The 23,208-nt window shown below is 42.9% G+C and overlaps 2 protein-coding genes and 1 long non-coding RNA gene across 5 annotated transcripts in view; all 3 read right to left on the bottom strand.

Annotated features, from left to right (window-relative positions):
- LOC113017716 (NACHT, LRR and PYD domains-containing protein 12-like) overlaps positions 1-23,208 on the bottom strand; it is a 1,242,929-nt gene that overhangs the window by 368,124 nt on the left and 851,597 nt on the right. The gene's annotated exons all lie outside the window — the stretch shown is intronic.
- Positions 1-23,208, bottom strand: part of LOC145419390 (protein NLRC3-like) — a 250,300-nt gene that overhangs the window by 144,148 nt on the left and 82,944 nt on the right. Inside the window, exons 4-5 of one of the 3 annotated variants that reach the window (XM_080296792.1) lie at positions 14,702-14,875; positions 13,552-14,026 (exon numbers count right to left, since the gene is read on the bottom strand). The exons of 1 other annotated variant lie outside the window; for it this stretch is intronic. In XM_080296792.1, coding sequence (XP_080152918.1) covers positions 14,017-14,026; positions 14,702-14,875 — 184 coding nt within the window. In that variant the 3' untranslated portion in view covers positions 13,552-14,016. Of the gene's footprint in view, positions 1-13,551; positions 14,027-14,701; positions 14,876-23,208 lie in introns of those variants that run through there. One more of the 3 variants, XM_080296793.1, reaches the window with a different exon arrangement.
- On the bottom strand, positions 438-4,921 carry LOC145424012 (uncharacterized). Its single transcript, XR_013904962.1, has 2 exons — positions 1,890-4,921; positions 438-1,004 (listed from the first exon to the last, which is right to left on the bottom strand). It is a non-coding gene; the product is annotated as an uncharacterized LOC145424012 (long non-coding RNA).

The following is a 23,208-nucleotide window of genomic DNA, read 5'->3' as shown; positions in this document are numbered from 1 at the left end:
ATCACCTTTACTAAATATCTACAACCAATCTGATTATATCCTGTTATTGTTTTTTTTTTTTTTCAATGTTGAAATTAAAATCTAGTAGCAGCCTTCTCATTTCTTTGTGTTTTGTGCTGTTTTACAGGCCCACAGAGGAGGACGGCTCCGAGGCAGATGAGGGACGGGTCCCAGGACGGTCCATCGGCGGTGGAGCTGGCCATCCTGGAGTCCCTGAAGAGGCCACACCAGTCTCCAATGGAGCATTTCCTCCTCAGCCTTGTTCCTGCTCTGGAGAGCAGCTGGGTCCTTTTTTATTCCTGTCTCTCTGTAAATTCTTATATTTTATATATTTATGTTTAATGTTTTTCTGTTTGAGACTTTTAATATTATTTCAAATAAATGTTTATAATAACTAATGTCTCAGTTCTACTACACAGCAAATGTTGGCACACAACTTGACACATGTAGAATTTATTTCATATTATACTAATGACAAAATATACTGATACAGTGGGATGCAGAAGTTTGGGCAACCTTGTTAATAGACATTATTTTCCTGTATAAATCGTTGGTTGTTACAATAAAAAATGTCAGTTAAATATCATACAGGAGACACACACAGTGATATTTGAGAAGTGAAAAGAAGTTTACTGGATTTACAGAAAGTGTGCAATAATTGTTTAAACAAAATCAAGCAGGTGCATCAATTTGGGCACCACAAAAAAGAAATGAAATGAATATTTAGTGTATATCAATGTGTGTGTCTCCTATATGATATATGGGGTGCCTTTGTCTGGATGTGCTTCCCATCCAGAGCTGCACAGCACAGAGGAAAGTTCCAGCGCTCCTGGAATCCCTCTGTGATGGAGCGCCAGTCTCCAGGTGAAGGCACAGCCATGAAGTCGTCCACTAGACAGTCCCAGATGGACGTCGCTGCCTGGGGGGTGATCTGGCTCACCATGGACACACCGACTCTGAAACTGAACGCGATGGTCCTGAAGGAGTCCCCGGTGACAAGGAACCTGGACAGAATTGTTCAAAATCAGTATTATGTGTACTGCAGTTACAAAATACATTATTCAAATTCCAAAATACTTTTGTGATGTCAGATATAAATCACAAAACTTAAATCTTACATAAAACATTTTGTAATTATAAGGATAATTACAAAATGTATATTAGATAATATCTAAAACAGTTGTGTTTTGTTTTAACTTTAACATATCATAATTTGATTGGTAGCAACTTTCACAACTACAGTGAGCCAATCACTCACAATTCCTAAACATGTCAATCAGGTAGGAATGAAGTAAGACATTAATAGAAATAAAGAGTTGTATGTTGACATGTAGCCCTTTCCTTGCTTAAATCATTAATATTTTTGAAAAATTAATCTGTGATAAGACAGCTTATCAAGATAGAACCATGTAACTAGAGATGAACCAAACTGTTCAGTTTTATCTAACTCTGTTTTAATAAAGGCTGTGACCCCTGCTATAGAGTCTGACAGCTGCAGGGATTATATACAAATATTCAACTATCCCAGAATCAAACCAGGTCTAAATAAAAAGGAGTGAGTATCACTACAAGGTTAACTCAGTGGTCCTAATGCTACAGTTTGATATCAGCAAACACCGAGCGCATACATTGATGTGACACCACAGCCATGCTATCATGCAAACACTGATAACAGCATAAATCGAATTAAATCGGGACTTGATGAGAGCTTCTGAGTATCACTAGAAATATTATAAAGAGTCGTCTCTGTACCCCAGTTTGCTTTCAGTAAACACCGACAGCATTCACTGTTAGCATAGCACATCCATGTTAGCAGTGTATAACTGGATGGATTAGCATATTAGCACAGATATCAATAAAGGACTACCATATTAAATAGTTTTACTAACCTCAGGCAGACGGACAGGCGCTCTGCAGGTGGGATTGAGCGTCTGTAGTTGGTGTCTAGGCGGGCGATGCTGGGACCAACGAGGGAAAACAGGTCCTCAAACTAGAGGTCTGCGCGGGAATGTTTTTTTAGTCCCGCTCCCGCAAGGTTTTGTACCGCACCCGACCGCTCCCGCTGTATATTCAGTCTTTGTTCACCCGCTGCCCGCTTAGAATAATTTTCTACCCGACCCGACCGTTCCCGCTAAATTTAGATCTGGTTTCCAAAATCTCACATTTAAATGGGGTACCACCAAAAAATAGAGATAACAGATAAAACTGCAGGTTGTGCAATGATTGTATTTATTTTTCTTAAACAAGATGCATTTATCTGTCAACATGCAACATTTATCTTTTAACATGGAAAACGTGTTGCAAAAATAAAATAAATAAAAACGAATACAGCATTGTGGCCTACTTGTTATTTTTATGTAAAATACAAACGTAACATTTTTCTGTCAACACAGTAGGGAAAGTGTCGCGAAAAAAAAAAAAAGTCACTTAAAATTGTAAACAAAAGAACAAAATAGTTGGCCACTGCGAAATTAAATGGTTGTTTAAACTATCAGTTTAACGAAAAAATGTCCCAATGTCGAATTCAAGGTCTCTCCTACAAAAGAAAATATGCATATATAAATACAACAATAAACGACATCTCAAAATTATAAACTATTAATCAAATGAACGAAACTTACTTAAAAAATCCAAATTATTTTAAATTTCCATGCAGGAAAAGAATGTCACTGACTGATGAGGGTTTCAGTACTGAACGTCTCTCCTCCAAAATCCGACCACAAAGGCTGAATGCTCTCTCGGAAGGTGCACTCGTTGCCGGGATGCAGAGGACAAATCTTGCAAGGTTGCTCAGGGCAGGGAACTGGGAACTGTTGGAATTCCACCACTGCAAAATGTTTTGTTGACTTGATAATTCAAGTTTCATGGTCCTGTACTCCTGAATCTGAACATCTAGTGATTTTGATCCACATGATTCTTCCTCTTCCTCCCAATCTGAAAATTTATGAAGAACAGTAGGCCTTTTGGCAGGTGTTGGTTCAACATCCTCATCATGTGCATGATCAAACTTTAAATCTTCGATCATCTCCTTGACTCCCTGTATCACATTCTGTCGCCCTCTTTCATCTAACATTCTCAGACCTCGCAGATTTGGTGTCAGAAAGGTTGCTATTTTATAAAGCATGTGAACAGAATGGGATGAAGTGCTGTCTGCTGACAGTAATTCTTTCAGCCGTGTTACACAGACGGTTGCAATTTCAGAGAGCAGAGGGTCTTTTGTGGCTGATGTACAGTGCTCAATTAATCGCACAGACCACGGAAGAACAAGTGAGGCACTGGGAGCTGTGTTATCAGTTTCCAAGTCGTCAGTTGCCTCTTTGAAGGGTTTTAGGAATGATACTAGTAACTTAAGAGTACTGATGCTAATGCGTCCGATCTTGTCATAATTATTGCTCTCAGTCAGCACAGATGCAATGTCTTCGTACTGTTCCAAGACAGAATTTAACATGTCAAAGTTAGAGTTCCATCGTGTCTCTATGGATTGTTTCAGTGACGTTTTAAGCTTGCCCTGCTGTCCTGAGTGTTTGAAATATGTAACCAACTTTTTAACATCAGTCAGAAGGCTAGTGATCTCTGGAGACTTTTCGATTATGGCAGTACCAAACGCACTGGAGAGAGTCACGTTTAGTATGTGCGCTGTGCAGTTTAGCCTCGTGTATTCTCGTAAGGCACTGATCATGTTGGCTCCACGATCTGTGACAAAAATAATCTTTTTGCCCATGTCTGTCGCATCAATGCCAAACACTCTGAGATTCTGCAGCAGGTGCCTTCGAATGTTTTCACCTGTCTTTGAGGTGCTTGGGTCAAAAGGGGCAGCAAAAAGCACTCTTGAATGTAGCTCAGATTGCTCATTAACGTAATGGATGGTTGCAGACAAAAAGGACGTTTTTCGATATGTTTCTGTCCATATGTCTGCTGTAACAGCGCATCCAAACTTCGATATTGTTGCAGTGATTTCCTCCACAACATGTTTACGTAGACTCTGAGCCCTCATTTCAACATTTCTTGACACCGTTGTGGGGTGTGGTAGTATCTCACAGACATCGAATTTTCCTATTCTTGCTGCTGTGTCGACCAAATGTTGGGCCAGCTGTGTGAAGCCTTTTCCAGAGATGGTATCATACGGTCGAATGTCTTGGCAAACAAACTGAACACATTTGTCTCTGGTTTCTTTTTTAAACTTCTCTGGCACCAGCAAAGATTTAGTAAATGCCAGTTTTGTTTGCCCCTTTGTGATGGGACATGAGTGCCGCCTTAAACCTGAGGTTCCAGTCTTGTGACTGCAAAAGGGTAAAACTTTGAGGCATTTATCGCATTGTACAAAGGGTAATTTTTTTCCATTTGCGTCTATGACGCATGAAAAAGACTCCCATACATCAGACTTGCCTGATGTGGGTTTCCTTAAAGTAAACTGACCGTTGTCTAATCCCAGCTGAACGTCCTTCAAGGAAATTGCATCTTCAGTTTGCTCTGCCATGTTGGTAAAGCGCGCTCTGATGCAGGTGATGCGCGCACAGAGTCACAGACTGTGCAAGTAAAATGCACGTGCAAAAAGCACTGATCCATGCGCTCAGTGCGTGTAACAGGCGTGAGCACTGGCTGTACCAGTGCTCAATTAGAATGAGGAAATCACAGATATGCTGTTCCGAAAAAATGTCGGGCACGCTATATTTTCAGGCCGCCCGCTCCCGTTCAAATTACACCAGAGTTACCGACCGCTACCGCATTTTATTTGGAAATTTATTCCCGCGCCGCAAGAAATCTGGTCAGGTCCCGCGGCTCCCGCGGGACAGCCGCGGGAATGCAGACCTCTACCTCAAACTGGCCGATGGTGATAGCGCTGGAATCGGCCGTCATCCAGGCGCAGCTCCTGGAGCAAGTGGTGAAGCTCACCAAACTGCTCATGCCTCTGGAGGACCCAGGTACGGCGAGGACGTCTTTTACGCTGCTGCTCTGCTCTCCACAGTACATAGAGAAGGGAGACTCTCTCTTCAAGCGCTAGCTCGATAGCTGCCATCTTGCAAAGATACCGGTCTGGCACAACTCCCTCCCACATTCCTCCCACATTTCCGGTTCACGCGCGTCAAAATATCATATTTTGACGCGCGATGGATTTTTCTTGGACACGCGTTGAGACGCGAATGTACACGCGTCAAATTAGGGGCGTTTGGGGCGTTTTATTCGCGTCCATCGCGTTCGGTGTGAACACACCGTAAGAAATAGAATTGCTGATGACATCAGAGCTACAATAGTGGACCATGTCATCAACCGTGGAGTGACCCTGAGGGAAGCTGGCCAACGGTTTTTTTGGTTTTTCTCAAACTTAAGTAACTGAAACCTTTCATTGAACTACAGCAGAAACAGATTGGAAATGCCAAGTTATTCTAACACTAGTGGACTTGTTAAACAAAACATTTGTTTCACTTCTTTCTCAACATGCAGCACCATTAAGAACAGTGGACCAGCATAGTTGGTCTGCATGAGCACACTTACTGCAACAGTTGTACATGCTGAAACTGGTTGCTGGCAGCTGATGTGAAGAAATGTCTGGACACATCAAAAGTTTTCTTTTTCATTTTCTTCCTCCCTTGGATAACATACACATGGCAAATAAAAACATGTAACTAGGGTGACGTGAAGTGTGTATCATCAGGTTTAACTCAAATATAATGAGGCTGTCCATCTGTGAAGTAATTGTTCCTTCAAAAACCACTGTGACAACAGATTTTATTTCATTCATTTGATGGTTTTCTATTCTGTATACTGGAACTTTTTAATAGCCCCCCTGTCCACACATCCTTGACATGAGACTTTCTGCAGAGTTGCACATGATGAATGCACACAAAACTTAAAGTGTTGCTGTCATATTTTTTTGGATGTGGTTTGTTGTCATAATCAAGAACGTGTCTTATTTTTTTATTTGTTTTGTTGCTGATCGGCCATTGGACAGCTGAGCCTGCAGTGAACAGCCAGTCACTGACTCTTGATGCTAGAGCAAGGACAACTGAGCTCTCTCTCTCTCTCTCTCTCTCTCTCTCTCTCTCTCTCTCTCTCTCTCTCTCTTTTAAATAAATAATACGTTCGAGCTGTTTATGTTTTTGACTTGTTATGGACTATGACTGGCAATGGGAGGGCTGGCGGACTCATATTATGGAGGTGGAGGGTAGACACATTTTGTGTGCAAGAGACCACATACTACAGTGGTGATTGACACAGACTTCAATGGACATTTAGGTGAAGGGAACAGAGGTTATGAGGTGTTGGGTAGGTGTGGTGTTTAGGAGAGAAATCTAGAAAGACAGATGTGGGGCAGATTTTCCAAGTGGAAATGGCCGTGGTGCACACATACTTCAAGAACAGGGAGGAACTTGTAGAAATATATGAAAGTGGAGGAAGCTGCACACAGGGCAACTAAATATTATGCAGAAGGTGAAATCAAAAAGACAGGAGACAAGGAGGTGTCAGGGAGAATGCAGCTATGCAGCATCAAATGGTAGTTTGAAGGATGAGTTTGGACATCAAGAAGAGGAAGTGAGTGAAGGCAGAGACATGCAGGAGTATAAACAGGCTCTGGGTAGTAGGGAAGACTTACCAGATGGCTGGGATAGTACAGCTTTATTGAGATAAACTGCCAAGAAGGGGTTTGACGTCTTCTCTGCACAGAAGAAAGGGAAAAAAGAAAAGTGATTTTGAAAGTATTTGAAGGAAGAGATTTACAAAGAAAAAGAAGTGTAGTTAGTGAAATGAAGAAAATAGACCAAGAAACTGGGAGGCTAGGCATGTAGCAGAAAGAGGTGACAAAGGAAAAGGCTCAGTGCCACGTATGTGAAGCTGGACCCCAAGGAAATGAGGGAATGAGACTTGCTAGGCAGAGAGTGAGTTTGAATGGATGTTCAAACCCCAAAAAAAAAAAGATATATTCACATAACATAGATTGAAAGAAGCTGCAGGTGGCACAGCAGCTTTAATGTCTTCCAGACAGGAAGCTTTGGAAAGAAATATCATCATTTCCCAGATTTTACTATCTTAGTGTTCTGTAACAAAATCACTGTTGTGCGCATGGTGTTAGAGATGATGATGATTACAAACAAACTTAATGTGCTAGTCGTGCTTTTCTTGAGGGATTTGTCCTTCGACCAGTTTTCATGTCATTGGAATCATTTGTATTCACTGATTCTGGCACTTATTTCATCAAACCAAACTCCAAGTAAATACTTTCGGCTTTTTGGTTTTGTCAAACGAACTAATGTAAAGAATGCCTGGCTGTGCACTACACCACGCAGTGGGAATTTGTCTTCTCCAGTTAAATTCAGGATTAACTTGCTTTATAACACAGACCTCAAAAGTAACCGTTATAACCCCAAACACAAGAAAATGTGATCTACAGCACAGTGAGAACTGGCAACGCTTATCTGGAGGGGTCAGAGTGAATGAACTGGACACCTGTAGAAGCAGGATTTGATTTCCACTGATTTCCTTTCCAATCCGATACCAAGTAAAGTTCAGGGTGGTATCGACGATACTGATCTGATACCGATACTCTGTACAAAAACTAATTTTTTTACTCTATCTTTTATTTTATCTCAAATTATAGCGTCGTAATGATCACAGGACATCAGATTACTTGTTCTTATCACTTAATGATGCAGAATTATCATATAGAAATGAAAAACCTGAAGTTGTGGCTATTTGTTGCCTGCCTGCAGCATTAAAGGACTCCGTGAGAGACGTCTGTCTCGCCCTGGCAGCACCTCTCCCTCTCCTCCTCTTCAGTTCGCCTCAACATACGCTCGTCATATTCTGTGATGTGATTCACTCTGAGGTGTTTGACCAGGTCAGCGGTGTTACCACAACACCTCACATTCTTGCCACATGTATGGCAAACCACGTCTCAGCTGTTCGTGGAGGTAAAATACGTCTGCACATGACTCTGTTTACGCTCAGCCATTGTTGTGAGTGTGCACGCCAAGGGGCCGGACACAATGACGGGTATCGGAGGAATCGATATTTCAGTATCGATCCGCACATCACTAGTTGAGATACGTTTTAAACTGGTCCAAAAAACAAATGCATATTTTCCCGAACCACTGTTCCTTGACTAAGGTGGATAACGTGATGAGGTCAAGGAAGGGTGTGACGGAGATTTGATTGAAAAACTTTGTTGTCCGTTAAAGTTTCACGTTGGCTTTTTCATCTTGAAAGCCCTCTCTGCTCGTGTCCAACCCGTGTGAACAATCACAGATGTGAGAAATGTAAACAAACCGTCCGCAGAACGCTGATCAGGTTATTTTAAGCGCAAGAAAACAAAAACGTTGCGCTCACCGTCGGCGTCACGGACGAGGCCTGGGGGTCCGGGCCCGTCCACAAAGGTCATTGTAACACAAATCATACGATTGCTAATGAAAATGCTATAAAGCTACATCGCAGATAAGTCTCTGGAGTAACAATCAAGGCCATGTTAGTTATTTGATGAATAGTATCTGTGCCACTCATGGCGCATGACTGAGGAGGACGTTGACCTCTGCAAGTCAGGAAAGTCTGCTACTCATTGTATAAATATGAGATGTTTTTCAAAAACCAGCCAGCCATCATCTCGGGAGGCTGACTCCAAAGTACCATCTCACTTCAAACTTGCAAAACAAGTCGAGTCGATGCGAGCGCACTGCTTGTTTCTAGTTAGTCTTTAAGGATGACAGCATTAGTCTGCTCCTTTGTATGAAATAAAGTGAGTCGAGTCCATGTGGTCTGGCACCCACCCACATTTCTCTGCTAGTGATCCATGAGGACTCCACCTTGTTGCCAGTTCTCTTGTGTGGAAGCTTCAGGAAATGACAGCTTCACTCTGACGTGTGTGAGCTGTGTGAGGTCTGTGGTTAGAAGTTTACAGTGTTTGCTCTTTGTGTCGTCTGTAATATGCTCTATGGCTTTAAAAAAATGGCCACATGTTTCTGTAGCTGAATTTGTCCATCTCTGACCTTCTGAGACTGTATTTTCAAACAGGGACGTTCTGTTTGAAACGTCCCTGTACTTCATTCTGCAAATGTTTTATACTCTATTAGAGTTATTACATTATTCTGTTATGCTATAAAATCAACCCCCATATAAGATCGTACTTAAGAAATACATTTAAAAACCCTTCCTGTGCAAATAACCCAGGTTATCTAGAAGAAATAAAAACTGCACCGCAAACCAAACTCAGGTGTTCGACCTGTTGAGCTCGGGAAACTAACTGGTGTTTCATTTTAGTGAGTGCTTTGTTAGATTCCTTCATTTGAACCAAATGAAGTTGATTAAAGTTGATGCATTGATGTGTTTGAAGTGTTTTGTTAGTTGCGATGGATCTCCTGCTGTCTTTTTTCCTCATTATTAAAAGAGGATTTCTTTGAATTTCAAACATCCATTTCCTGTTTATCTGGTCCCGGGTCACAGGTGCAGCAGTCTAAGCAGAGAATCCCAGACCTCCCTAAACAACCACTTCCTCCAGCATATCCAGGACAATACTGAGGCATTCCCAGGCCTGCTGAGAGATATAACCTCTCTAGTGTGTCCTGGGTCTGCCCTGGAGACTCCTCCTCATGGGACAGGCCCCAAACACCTCACCCAGGATATTTTTAATGAAAACATCACAAATAAGTCGTCAGGTCTGATGGTCACATTTGTGAGATTCAACCACCATAAAGCAGAGATCACACAGGACACACTGTGTAACCCTCAGCTCAGGTGTGTTCAGGACATTTGCTTGGAAGAAGCCGTCTGTGGATAAATCCTGCTCTCCACCTCAGCTGTCAGGTTTATCCAGAGAACGGCCGTCCTGACTTCCAGCAGCCCCACAGTCCTCGTTTCTAATAAACTGGCATCACTGAAATGAACTGTCTGCCTCGCTGTTCAATAATCTGCTCTTTGCCAATTTCCCAGCAGAAGCTTCCACTCATATCAGCATTTTTCTGTGATTCTCACATGAACTAAACATAAAAAGCTGAAGCCAACCTCAGAGTTCCCCGTAGTGAGGAAGAGTTTCCTCTGAGCCACAGCTGAGTTTGATGCGTCCACAAAGGAAGACTGACGGGAGGACAGACTCTGGGAGAAAGGCAGATATTAAAAGATATGAATACAAAGTACGCTGCAACAAACAGGACAGCAGATTATGAAGAGCGGTTAGACCTTCATGTGTCAGTCATTGAAATGTGATCAAAGTTACCTGTTTGACATCCTGATAGAAGAAAATCAGCTTCTTGGATCCGTTTGCAGCAAAGAATTCATGGATCAGACTGAACTGGAAGAATCAGACATTAATGACTCAAAGGTTCAACTCTGAGGAAGGATCACGTCTCTGAACTTACTCTGTCATCAGAGACGATGGCGTCTTCCACCGCCGCCTCCTCCAGGCTGCCGGCGTCGGCCAGCCTGCTCATCAGGTATTTATGTCGGGCATCCAGAGCTGCCCGCCGTTCCTCCTTCACGGCTCTCGCCTGTTTGGCTACTTCTCTCCTCGCCTCATTGGACAGCAGCATCGTCCTTTTACCAGACACCTGGAGAAACATCAGCTCAGTCTACAGACGCAGAGACCAGTGAGAGCTTGGCCCAAACATCTGCAGGTTTCTGAGGACCACGTTTGACCCTGACTGGAGGCATCGATTCTGAGAGTGACTGCCTAAACTGAGCTACTGCCCCCCCTCCACTGAGACGTTGTCCTGTGATGTGTCATGGGGGGAAGTGTTCCTCACGGTTGGACTCGTGAGAAGTTCAGTCAGTTTATTCAAACTTTAAAAAGACGCATTTTCAGTCTCTGGATTTCAGCAGAAACAAATGTGAACACAGCACTTTTTGATTGAGTATAAAAGGATGAAAGAGTCAGTGATCAGTAACATTGTTGCTGACTGATGCTGTTGTAGAGCTGTCTTTGGATCCTCACCTTCCTGGAAGCCTTCCCTGGATTGCTCATATATCATTAACTTGTTTGTGTTCAGTAGAATCAGGTGTTGTGGATGCAGGTCGTAGCTGTGTGAGGCCTGTACAGTCAGCGCTGTGTGAGCGCTGTGTAACGTTAGCTTAGACTTCTTTCTGTTGTTATCATCCTTCAGGTTAATGTTGTTTTCATTATGCATCACAGGAAGTGTGGGTGGCTGTTAGCCTCACAGCTCATGGAGAGTTGCTGCTGCTCTGCCTCCTTTTTGATGTTTCTGCTCTTTGTGGCTTTGTGTTACTTTGTGTCGTGTCTGAAACAAAGTGAGTCCATGTTACTAACTGTAGTCGGCTCTCTGTCTCGTGCACAGCTGACTGTTGTCTGAATGAAAGTGTTTTTGTACTTTGTGTAATCTGTTGGGTCTTTGAGGCCTTTTTAAACAGCATATGAGCCATATGTATGTGTGTATATGAAAGGTTGTTTGTAATACATCAAATTGTTGCTTATTCTAGAGCTGCTGCTGTGCCTGATTGGTCTACTCGCTCGAAACTGAAGGTTGACTTGATTCTTTTGGTTTTTTACATTTTGTCAATAAACCAACTTCTTTATGATTTGAACGGCGTCTCTGACGTGTCACAGGCCTGTCAGCTTTCTTGGTGATTGGTATAGATTTGAGCTTCATGCTCTGGCTGTTGTTGGGTTTTCCTCTTTCATATTAAAGCTTTTGTCCTACATTTGGCTCTAAAGTCTAATTCTAATCCCAGCACTGTGTCTGGGTGTGTGATGCTTGTTTTCCTGCTCTTTCTCATGAAACAGTCACAACATTCTCAGTCCAACTTTCACTCTTTGCTGCGTTTGCTGCAGCTGCAGTGAACATGGTGCCGTTTGCCTTTAAGAAAGTTGTGCACAAAGGCTTTTTCTCTAGCAGACAGCTGTGTGGCTAAAAGTCAGATCATTTTTTACCACCTCAGTCACACTGGACTGAAACAAGAGTGAAACTAGGAAGAATCAGAGTTTGTCCAGTGACTGCACTGATTTTCTTCATATTCACAAACTGATTCTAAGTAGTTGCATCAGCCAGCTGAAGTCATGTGACTAATGGCTCTCAGCTTCTGTCCTCCTATTCGCCGGTGTCCTTCACCTGTCACACCTGGTCAAGAAAGAGTGAGAATGTTCAGAGCTTTAATGGAAAAGAATATTATTACATATAAAAGGCCTCTAACAAGTATTGTAGTGTTAATCAGGATGAAGTCCATCATGAACACTTCAGAGTGGTTCAGACAGTCGGTGTTTCATCCACAGAGCCTCCAGTCTGCATATCAAAGCATCCTGAGGAATGACAGTGAACCCGAGTTCCCCTCATTACATTCATGTGTGTGACTGTGAGGAAAAGGTGATTGTATGAACGTGTGTGAGCGAGTGAATGAGGCTTGTATCAGAGTGGAGATAATGTCAGCGGCACAAGCTGGACGCTGCAGGTGTCACATGTGAATCTGTGCATCAGTGTCTGCACCTTTGTGGAGGTGAAGCTCAGGAGGTTTGGATTTGTTCAAAGCTCTGTCTGCTCCATCTTTCTTTCCCTCAGGCCTCTCCAGATCAGGAAGGAGGTCCTGTTCTCCTTCTCCCTCCTGGATTTCTGGATCCAGGGAAGGATCAAAGTCTCTCAGCCCAGCATCAGAGCTTCTGGCTGGGGGAGGACTGGAAGTTTCAGCTGGAGGCTGAGAGCCTGGATCTGCCATCTGAGTCACAATTCAAATATTCTCAGTAATGTCAAAAAGCAACAGAAAGGTGCCATTTTCATGAGCAGTGGGTTATCCAGCAGTTTGATTCATGTCAGCAGCATTTAGTTTGTAACTGCTGACTCACCTCTGGCTGTGTCCTGCTCTCAGGGTCACAGTGGACACTGTACCTTTGACCGAAGCTGCAAAGACAGTCAGCAGGGGTCTGGATGCATTCAGCACCACGTCCTTGTTGGGCAGACACCTTCAGTGACAGGACAGACAGTCCAAAGTAAGGAGACGTGGGACACAGTGAAGACACAGAAACAAACCAGAACTATAATCACAAAACAAACTCAGAAACATAAAGAGTGAATCAGCTGATTCAGTGTTTGTGACAAAAACATGGATCCTGGTTAATAACTTTTATTTGTTTGTTTCTGTATTATTTTGTGTATCGTTCTTATGAGCTGTTGTTTTGTCAGTGAAATATTATTTCATTGTTTTAAGCTTTTTGTTGACTTTGAAGTGCTTAAGTTGATATTTTTGAACATTTAATTTGTTCGATTATTGTCGAGTCGATAAAACTGTCAAACGCACAGCTGCTTCCAGCACGGCCGGAGGAGAGGTGGCCGAGCAGACGCACAACACACACAGCTCACAGGTTTGCATTTCTAGATATTGCAGATGTTGCAGAAATTGAGAGTAAAGAACTCAGAGATCCAGCGCTGTCTCCTGCCCCTTATTTATACACCACAACACAACGACAGGCGTAACTCACACAAACGGGTAACATGAGGCTCAGATGCTTTGGACGTGTTCACATATACTGGACACAGAATGATGAAGATGGAGCTGCAGGAAGGAGGAAAAGAGGAAAAACACAGAAAAGATTCACAGATGTGGTGAAAAAGGACACGACAGCTTCTGTTTGTTAGTTTGGTTTTTCTTTATTTGGTAAAGATTCAGAAATAAAGAGAAGATCACATGTTTGAATATTATATTAACGTTCTGTAATTACAACAAGTTGTAAAATCATTCCAGAGTGAGACAGAGACTGTGCAGAGACTGTAGAAGGACAGAGCAGCAGCAGAGCAGTCCAGATACACTGATGATCCTCTGTCAGATCCAGAGGGACACACAGGGCTGATGCTGGACTCTACATTGTGTCTGACAGTGGAGCTGTTCTCAGAGCAGTTCACTCTGCAGCACTGACAGTCATCTGCACTTCATTCCTCTGTCAGTCACTGCTGGATGAAGCTCTCCTCTCCACCTCCCAGTAACATGGCCCAGTCAGAGCGTCTCTACACACAAGCTGCTGCTGCTTCAACCTCTCTGGATCATCAGGACACAGCTGCTCCTCTCTCAGCACACACACCGTCCTGTTTACCATCATCAGCTCCACCTGCAGAGAGAAGGAGGAAGAGCAGAGGAGATAAACGAGTGTTTCCAGAGACTCTTCATCAGCTGTCAGTCAGTGATGCAGCACATCCAGTATAAAGAGCAGCAGGGACGTCAGTGCTGGGACTGTACTAGGACTCATTGTTGCTTCACTTTTTCTAATCTTTGGATTTTTATTGAAGTTGCTGAAAATGTTTTTGCCTCCTAGTTTGAGTTTGGACTTTCATTCATTAGAAGAACCTTGGTGTGTCCACTCTGAGCTCTGTAGGAACCCCAACAACAAGCCCAACAATCCAGATGGACGGTTCCAGCTGTTAACTGGAGGAATTCCATCCAAACATCTGCTCTCACTAAATTCTTCCTCACCTACAGACTGTGTTCTTCACTGCTTTAAACTTGGAAATCAATGCAGTCATTGGTCTGCGTGCTGCTTTGTTCAGAGAGCTGATTGGCTGTTGACAGTGTTTGATCAGAGCGTGTCAGCCGTTACTATGGTGACCATAAAGGTGAGAAACAGGAAGTGTTTGTGTCCAATCCTGAAGCCTGTCACCGTTCTCCTCTCACAGCTTCACTGAGAAGCTGCAGCTTTACAGGAAACACTGGATCTTTGTTTCATACTGACTGTGTTTAGTACAACACTGCTGACAGCACCACCCACTCACTCCATCACTCTACTGACCTCAGAGTCTCCAGTCTGTAGTCTGGACTCTTCTTAAGATCAGACAGCTGCTTCACATCTGGATCCTTCAGGTTGTTGTAGTACAGGTCCAGCTCTCTCAGATGGGAGGGGTTGGACTTCAGTGCTGCTGCCAGATAATCACAGCTGATCTCTGACAAACCACATCTCTTCAATCTGTATAAAGAATGAAAGATGTAAGTTTATTAGACAAAGTGCTTGAAATCATTCAGTGTTTCATCATCTGTTCAGAGCTGAAGAAGGTTCAGAATGTAGAAGTTTAGAAAATGGAAACTCCAAACAGCTGAAGCCAACAGGAAGCAGCTTCAAACAGGAAACTGTGCAGAGTTTCAGACTATATGTCCTGATGCAGCCAGTTGGATTTTGGAGATTTGAATCTCTGTTCTGTGTGTGACTAAGTCCTTGAATCATTTCTTCCAGTTGGTCCAACAAGACAGACTAAGTATTGGACATGTGTTGTGGCTCCATCAGGGGAGCTTCTAAATGTGATGTGATGGCCCCTCTGGGTCTGTCAGGTCACAGCACTGAAGAGAGCTCAAACTGGGCACACAGTTGTTCCAGTCTGGACCAAAGACTCTATACTGGGACTGAGGGACTGCTTTGACTGCACCCACTGGGACTTTTTAAAGGCTCATGTTCTCACTTAGATCATCGATTTCTACTGACATTTCTTTCTGGGAAAAATGGGGATTACTTTGGAAACAGGAAGTATTTTCCCCAATAAGCAGCCCTGGATTAGTAAATCACTCCAACATGTTCTCAGGCAGAAGAAGCTGTCTTGTTATGAGAAGAAAAAGATTGAGGCACAGAAACCTGTTGAAAGAGAGATAAAGCAGCTAAAATCAGGTGTAAAAGTAAAGCAGAGGATGAGCTGAATAAAGGACACTCAAGGCTGGCTTGGAAAGGAATGAAGTCCATGGTGGGGATGCAGAACAAGGAGCAAAGATGAATGTGATGCTGAATCAGCAGAAGACTTGGACTCATTTGATTCCAGCTTTGATATCATTGATTTCAATGAAGAGCTTTGTGATTGTAGCAAAGGGCTGGTAGCTCTGAGAGTCCCACTGATGAGGTGTTTGTGTGGAAATCTCTTAGTGGGACCAAAGAGAGAAAAAGCCCTGGTCCTGATGCTGTGGGAGGGAAATGATTGAAGTGTGCTGTGAGGAACTGACTGGGAGATTTTCACACATTTTCCAGTCCTCCTTGGAACAACAGGAAGTTCCCAGCATATGGAAACAAAGGTTAAGTGTCCTATGGCACTCAGTGATGATGGTGCTGTGGCCCCACCACCTCCACCTCTTTGTAAAGGAACTAACTGTAATCTGAAGCTTCAAATGGAACTAAGACTTCCTCCACTAGGTGGCAGTGTCTGATGAGAAAGTGTTAGTGGAGCTGGCCTGGAGTCAGAAACAGGAAGATGCAGGATTTGGGCTGAAATGGGCAAAAGTGGTTAGCACTAGTGCCTTAGAGCAAGAAGGTTGTAGGTTGAAGCTTGTTGGTCAGCTGGGCCTTTCTGTGGAGGTTGGATGTTCTCCCACAGTCCAATGAAATGCTGCTTAGGTTCATTGGTGCTTCTACATTGGCTGTAGGTGTGGATGTGAGGGAGTGCGTCTCTGTCGCTCTCTGTTGGCCCTGTGATGGACTGCTCACCTGTGCAGGTGGACCACGCCTCTTGCCCTATGACAGCTAGGGCACAGGCTGCAGCCCTGTGAGCCTAAGCTGAATAAACAGTTAGCAAAAATGATCCATAGATGGCCTGAAATCCCCCAGTTAGCAGTTTGGTAGATAGCTATGACATGCTAATCCCATCCAGCAGCTGTATTCTACCTGTAAGCTGATCCCTGCTGAGCCAAAGCACTTTTTCATATACAAATTACAACCTTTAATAGAAACCTATTGGTCAGCATCTTATTAGCCTGCTGTTAGCTTCATTCCACAGAAAACTGAGAGAAACTAACAGAGTTGATAAAGAATAAAGAGAAATGTGCTGATTTAAAGCCTTTGAAGTGCTTCAGATGATCTCTGTCCACTTCTGTCCACTCATTCATTCATGTAAGCTTTCTAATGCAGCTTTGATCTTCACAGTCTGCTTGATGAAACTCATTCTAACCCTGAATGTCAGAGTGTTCCTCCTTCTCTTTCCCATCATTCATGCTGGCAGTGGAGGAGATTTGGATGTTGGACTGTGTTTTGGATGATGTGTGTATGTTTGTGTTGGACTGCTGTCTGTAAAGCAAACGCACATTTTGCTTTGGATTTCAGTGTCAGACAGACTTTAAGGTGCAATGAAGAGTTTGAGAGTTTCACAGTGAATTTTCCAGTGGAGGATTTTTCTTCTTCTTTGAAGGTTTGAAATGTGAACATTGTTCTGCTGCAGTCAATGGACTAAACCAGAGAAGAAGAAAACAGACTTTACCATGAAGATCCTCAGTGTGGATCAGTATAATATCAGCCTGATGTCTGCAGTTTAGTGTCAGCACAACTTTCACATCATATTCATCTCAGCACAACTAAAACATGCTGACTGACCTCAGAGTTTCAAGTTTACATCCTGGACTCTCCAGGAAACCACACAGATGCTTCACTCCTGGATCCTGCAGGTTCTTGTTGTAGAACAGGTCCAGCTCTCTCAGATGGGAGGGGTTGGACTTCAGTGCTGCTGCCAGATAATCACAGCTGATCTCTGACAAACCACAGTCCTTCAATCTGTATAAAGAATGAAAGATGTAAGTTTATTAGACAAAGTGCTTGAAATCATTCAGTGTTTCATCATCTGTTCAGAGCTGAAGAAGGTTCAGAATGTAGAAGTTTAGAAAATGGAAACTCCAAACAGCTGAAGCCAACAGGAAGCAGCTTCAAACAAACACAACAAGAGAAAAAACTCTGAATGTTTCACATTAAAGTCGTACATTTCTCATAAAAACAGGACAAAGACTTGAAAAAGTCGTGTTTTTCCTTCCAGGAACCACATGGCTTCACTTTTAAAGGTGAAGTGTGACAGAAATGGACATATTTGAAGTCCAACACCTTTTTCCAGTCACATTATTAAAGCAGACAAACTACAAGCTCATTTTCATTCCAACAAGTCATCTTCTGACCTGGACTAACAACACTGGTCTCTATGTGCAGCTGGCTGTGAGACCAGTGCTCAGGGAGCGTCTACAAAGTGCAACACTGAAAGAACATCACACACTCATTTGCTTCCAGCACTTTCACACAAACATCTACTGTCATTATTGTCACCAAACTCTGTGGATCCTTTATTGCAAATTCAAATGGGATCAAATGGTCAGACAAAAGAGGGTTATGAGGAAATATGATGAAATGTTGTGTATTAGCAGCAACTTATTGAATCATTTTCCTCAGAAACCAAACAAAATGATTGACAAACATGTTTTTACAAACTCAGTGTTGGACTTGGATCAGCAGGATAAGCTGATGTTTAAAGGCATTTGAGTCTCGCTGTATGAGAGTCCAGTTCTTACTCAATATTTATGGATGATGTTCTTTCAGTGTTGCACTTTGTTTGGCACAAAATGAAATTATTTGGCCTCTCAGATGCTTTTAGAGATTCCCAAATGACTGATGATGACATCTCTGGGGTCTGATTGATAGAAAAAAAATGTCTTTGAGACCTTTTGTAACTGACAAACTCTTCATCTGCTAACAACACTGAGTTGAATCTCCATGGCTGATAGTTGGAGCAGGCATCAGGAATACACATTGAAAAAACAAGAGGAGAAATCACCAGAGTCTTATAATCACATTCTGTAACTAAAGGGAGACGTTTTTCTATACAAATATATGTTTTATGGACATTAGAAAAAAAAAGAGTATTGACGTGAAGCAGGATTATGAAATCTCCATACATCAGCCAGCCCATAATTATCAAGAAAGCTCTGAATGACGCATGCTGACTTTGGACTAAGTGTACTTTTGTGTGAACTGTGGTCCATAGCAGATAATGAGCAGTTTAGGTCTCCCTCAAAGATGATATTGTGTGATGACATATTGGGGAGCCGCGCAAAGACATTAGTGAAAAATCTGTGATCGTCCCAATTAGAGGCGTAGATATTTGCTAAGATCAAAGGAAAACCATAAACTATGTTTTCTGCACTTAAAATCCTGTATTTTTCTCATAAATCGACAGTGCGCCTTATGGATGAATTCTGGTTGTGCTTACTGACCTCGAACCGATTTTATGTGCTACACGGCGCTCAGAAACCTTTCAAAAGATGTTTTGGTACGACTTTGCTCAGCTACGAGGCCGCACCGCTTGATGGATTGTTGGAGCATTACAGCTACGAGGAGCCTCGCGGAGTGATACGTACTCTGCTTCAACGTAATATTACTGTATTGAGTGTGTATAAGGACCATAAATGGCACCTGTAAGAGACACGGTTACAAAGAGGGTTTCAAACTCCAGGCTGTCAGTCACGCAGTAGAACCTGGGAACAGAGCAGCTGCTTGTTATTATGCTCAGCGTCTGTTTACATTTTGACTGCACGATTGTGAGCTTTTTGTTATGCACAAACACAACATTGTTTTCTTTTATTTATGGAGCATTATTATTTAATAAATGCTGATCATTTATTCCTGAGTAATTGTTTCATGTACATCTACGCTGTATGTTAATAAATGTGCCTGTGTGAGATTTGGGACACAGCTTTGACTAAGAACTCTCTTTTTGTTCGAACTTTCTGGCTTTAAAAATATCGAGATATATATCGTATATCGCCATCCAGCTAAAGAATATCGAGATATGAACTTTGGGTCATATCGCCCAGTCGTAATATTGCAATAGGTTGTCCGTTAAACTCAAGCGGGGCTTGGGCCCTGGCACGGCGTAGCCACACAATCCTGGTAGTAGTGACGCTCGGCTATGACGGCGTGCGGGTTACCAGCTGGCTTTCTCAGGATAGGGCTCCTGTGTGAGCGGTCGACAATAACGTCTTTATCCATACCCAGCACTTCACGTAGTAGCACGGATACGGCCGTGGAGGAGCTCGAGTCCAGGCCCTCTGGGATCCCTATGATGTGGATGTTAGCTCTCCGCTTCCTGCCTTCATCACATTTATCCTTCAGGTCAGACAGCTCCTCCTTCATACTCTCTACTGTAGACTGCAGGGTGGTCACCTCATCGCTCCACATTGACAGCCCATCCTCAGCTTCTTTCACTGTAACCTTTACTCCATCAACTTCGCCGCACGTCGCCGCCATGCTGTTAGCGATCTCATTTCTCAGTCCTTGCACGTCAGCCCTTATATTGTCAAAATCTTCTTTCAATGCATTTCTGAGTTCTTCTTTTAACAGCGTACTAATGTCCTCTTTAATGGATTGAAGAAGCTCCAGTTTTAGAGCAGTAGGATCCACATCACGCGCGTCTGTTGAGTCTGCTCTTCAGCGGCCGTAGAGCTGGACGCTGCCCTTTGGCCATCATCGATACTCTCGCCCGAGATCGCACCGGGGCTAAAATATTCACCTGCTCAGCTGTTTTTGATCAGTTTGAGCCTGTGTGGTTTGATCAGGTGGAGGAACGATGTGATGCTATAAAGACATCATCTTGTCCAAATGAAGTTGTTCCAACACGTGTTTAAAAAGATTTTAAAGGTTGTCGGTTCCGACATCTTAGCGATTTTTAACAGCAGTCTTAGTTCAGGTGTTGTACAGCCTGTTTTAAACATGCTGTTGTACAGCCTGTACTAAAAACCTGATCTGGATCCTCTGTCCGCTCAAATTTCAGGCCTATTTCAAAGCTTCCCTTCCTGTCGAAGATTTTGTAAAAGATTATATTTGTTCAGCTGCAATCTGTTGTAAAGGTTTCAGTCTGGTTTTAAAGCTCTTCACAGCACTGAAACTGCACTTTGGAAAGTTCTTAATGATCTTTTATCAGCCACTGATCAGGAGACTCAGCTGTGCTTTTGGATCTGACCGCTGCCTTGACCACAGCATCTTGACCTCACCATTGGAGCATGGCGGCATCAAGGGCGCTCTATTAGACTGGTTCAGCTCTTTTATTAAATCGCATTATTACATTTGGGGCTTATATTTGACGGCAATTTGAAAAACAGCTGAGCTCAGTTGTACAGCGGTCTTTCTTCAAACTGAGGCTTTTATCTAAGGTGAGATCATTTCTATCTTTTAAAAACCTTGAACGGGCGATCCACGTTTTCATGACGTCCCAGCTGGATTATTGTAACTCCTTATATGTTGGAGTTAGTGGGACCTGCCTGGCAAGACTGCAGCTGGTCCAGAAAGCTGCAGCTCGTCTTCTGACACAAGCTCAAAGACATTTATCGTCCCAACAACCACATATACGCTGGTCCCTCGCTGTAACACAGTTCACCTTTGGCGGCCTCGCTGTTTCGCTGATCTTTTTTGTGCAATTTTGCATGTTTTTGTTTTTTACAGCGCATTGTGTTCTGCGTCCTGATTGGCTGTAGACCATTGTCAGCCAATCTCGTGCCGTGTCTCCTGTACAGTACAGAATGTGTTCAAATTTACAGCAGTGTGACTCTGCAGTGCTGCACTGTATGTTTGTACGTTTTGTCCCAACAAACAACAATGATGACGAGACGTTTTGCACCTGTGGTAGCAGCCAAAGGCAGAGGAAGATGCTGACCATCATAGTTTCAACAAGGAGGCAAAAAGGTTGTAACTGTCCACAACAAGAACATCGTAAGGATGGAGTCAGCTTTGGCTTTGTGGCTCAGTGACCGCAGGAAAAAGAACATCGTGCTGGACACCAACATTATCTGCAGAAAAACTCAAAAGCTTTATGAAACTTTACCTGACAGCGAGGAGCCCAGGCCATGGACGAGTGCTCCTCACACAGAAGCTCATTTAATGCCAGCAAAGGCTGATTTGACACGTTTCAGAAACACTTTGCTTTCACTCTTTAATAATGAACTTATTTTTCTATGAAGGTTTGAACTTTGTTTAAACAAGAGAGAAAAGTGTGAAAATGTTCATGCCTGTCTGAGAAAAGTGTAGAAAGTGTGCAGTGAGGGTTTAACTGCCTTAAAACTTCTATAATACTTGTAAAACATAAAGCTGCTACTTCATTCTGAGACTTATTTTTAGAACGTAACTCGATAAACGAGCGACCGCAGTAATGTGTTGTGTTTATTTTGAAAACTCTCAACAGGATCTTCAGATTTATTTTGAAAGCTTTATCTGGAAAACACAAACACATAAGCAGGAAACAAAGAGCGTGATATGAAACGATAGACGTTTTCATATGGTCATCATATATACATCGTTCTATCGAACAGCCCCAGCTCCTGCTGTCAGTCTCTGTAAATCTGCTCTGAAAACACATTTGTATTCACTGGCTTTTAATACAGCATGAGAGTTATTTGATATTTGATGTGTGATATTAATATTAGGAGTTATTTTAATCGTTATTTTGGATTCTTGTACAGCACTGTGGTCAACGCTGCTGCTGTAATTAATGTGCTATAAACACATAAACAATCTGCAGTTAAACATCCAAAACTAAAGATGTGATCGCTGCCTTTAGAAAATGTGCTGATGCACAAGATATCAGCTCCATTAAGGTGGAATGTGGCCGTGTTAGAAACATGTTGGAAGAAGTTTGAAGCTGAAACTGTGAAGCTGAGAGTGAAAGAGCTCCAGCGTCTGTCACAGGAAACTTTCTTATTTCCACACTGATGAAAGCATCAAGCTTTGATTTCCTGCTGCTTTTATTGAGTCACACTATGAAACTGAGCCACAGCTGAACCAGCATCCCAGTACAGCAGACACTTACAGCGCTTGGCTGCTTCCATTGGACCCTCTGCACAGAGCTTCAGTTTCCTCTTCTGGTCCCAAAGTGCAGAACAACAAGGTTTCAAACAGCTTCGTTCCAGCAGCATCAGCCACAGACATGCAGAGAGAATCCTTTGGTTGTGTTGTGCGTTTGCATATCTGCTGTGTTGCTTTGTGAGGATGGATCATCTCCTGCAGCTCCAGATAAACAAGCTGCACCTGAACCTGGTAGCTTCACTTAGAAGACACTTGTGACGGGAACGTGTGAGAAGTTTTGTGCAGACAAGTTTGGATTTAGAGTTTGGGACGAGCTCTCCACAGTCTTTGTGGAGATCCACATTCTGCATACTGCCTGTGAGAAGCTGCAGACATTTGTCCTCCAAATCCACTGAGCAGCTGCTCGTGGTGGTATTAGCTTCATGTGTGCGTGTTAGCATGAAGCCTCGGTCACACTCTGCTGTGGACACGGTCACGGACAGCTGGACGCCTGATGGACGAGTCGTCCTTCCTGTTAAACTTCTTTGAGCATGAGAAGAGCATGAGAAGCTCAGTGGACACTGTTCAGTGTTTTAACTCTCGCTTTCTGATGGGTTTAGATTTTATTATTGTCATTTGTATTAGGAAATATTTAACCATATATTCTTAGAGGTGTATAATCAATTGTGTAGTGATAGGATGTGTGATCTTTAGCAGGCTGCAGGGGCTTGGTGTGTATTCCA

Source organism: Astatotilapia calliptera, chromosome 23 (genome assembly GCF_964374335.1).
Source record: "Astatotilapia calliptera chromosome 23, fAstCal68.1, whole genome shotgun sequence".
NCBI classification, from domain to species: Eukaryota; Metazoa; Chordata; class Actinopteri; order Cichliformes; family Cichlidae; genus Astatotilapia; species Astatotilapia calliptera.
Note: the sequence above shows the minus strand (reverse complement) of the source record. Positions and strands in the feature narration are given on the sequence as shown.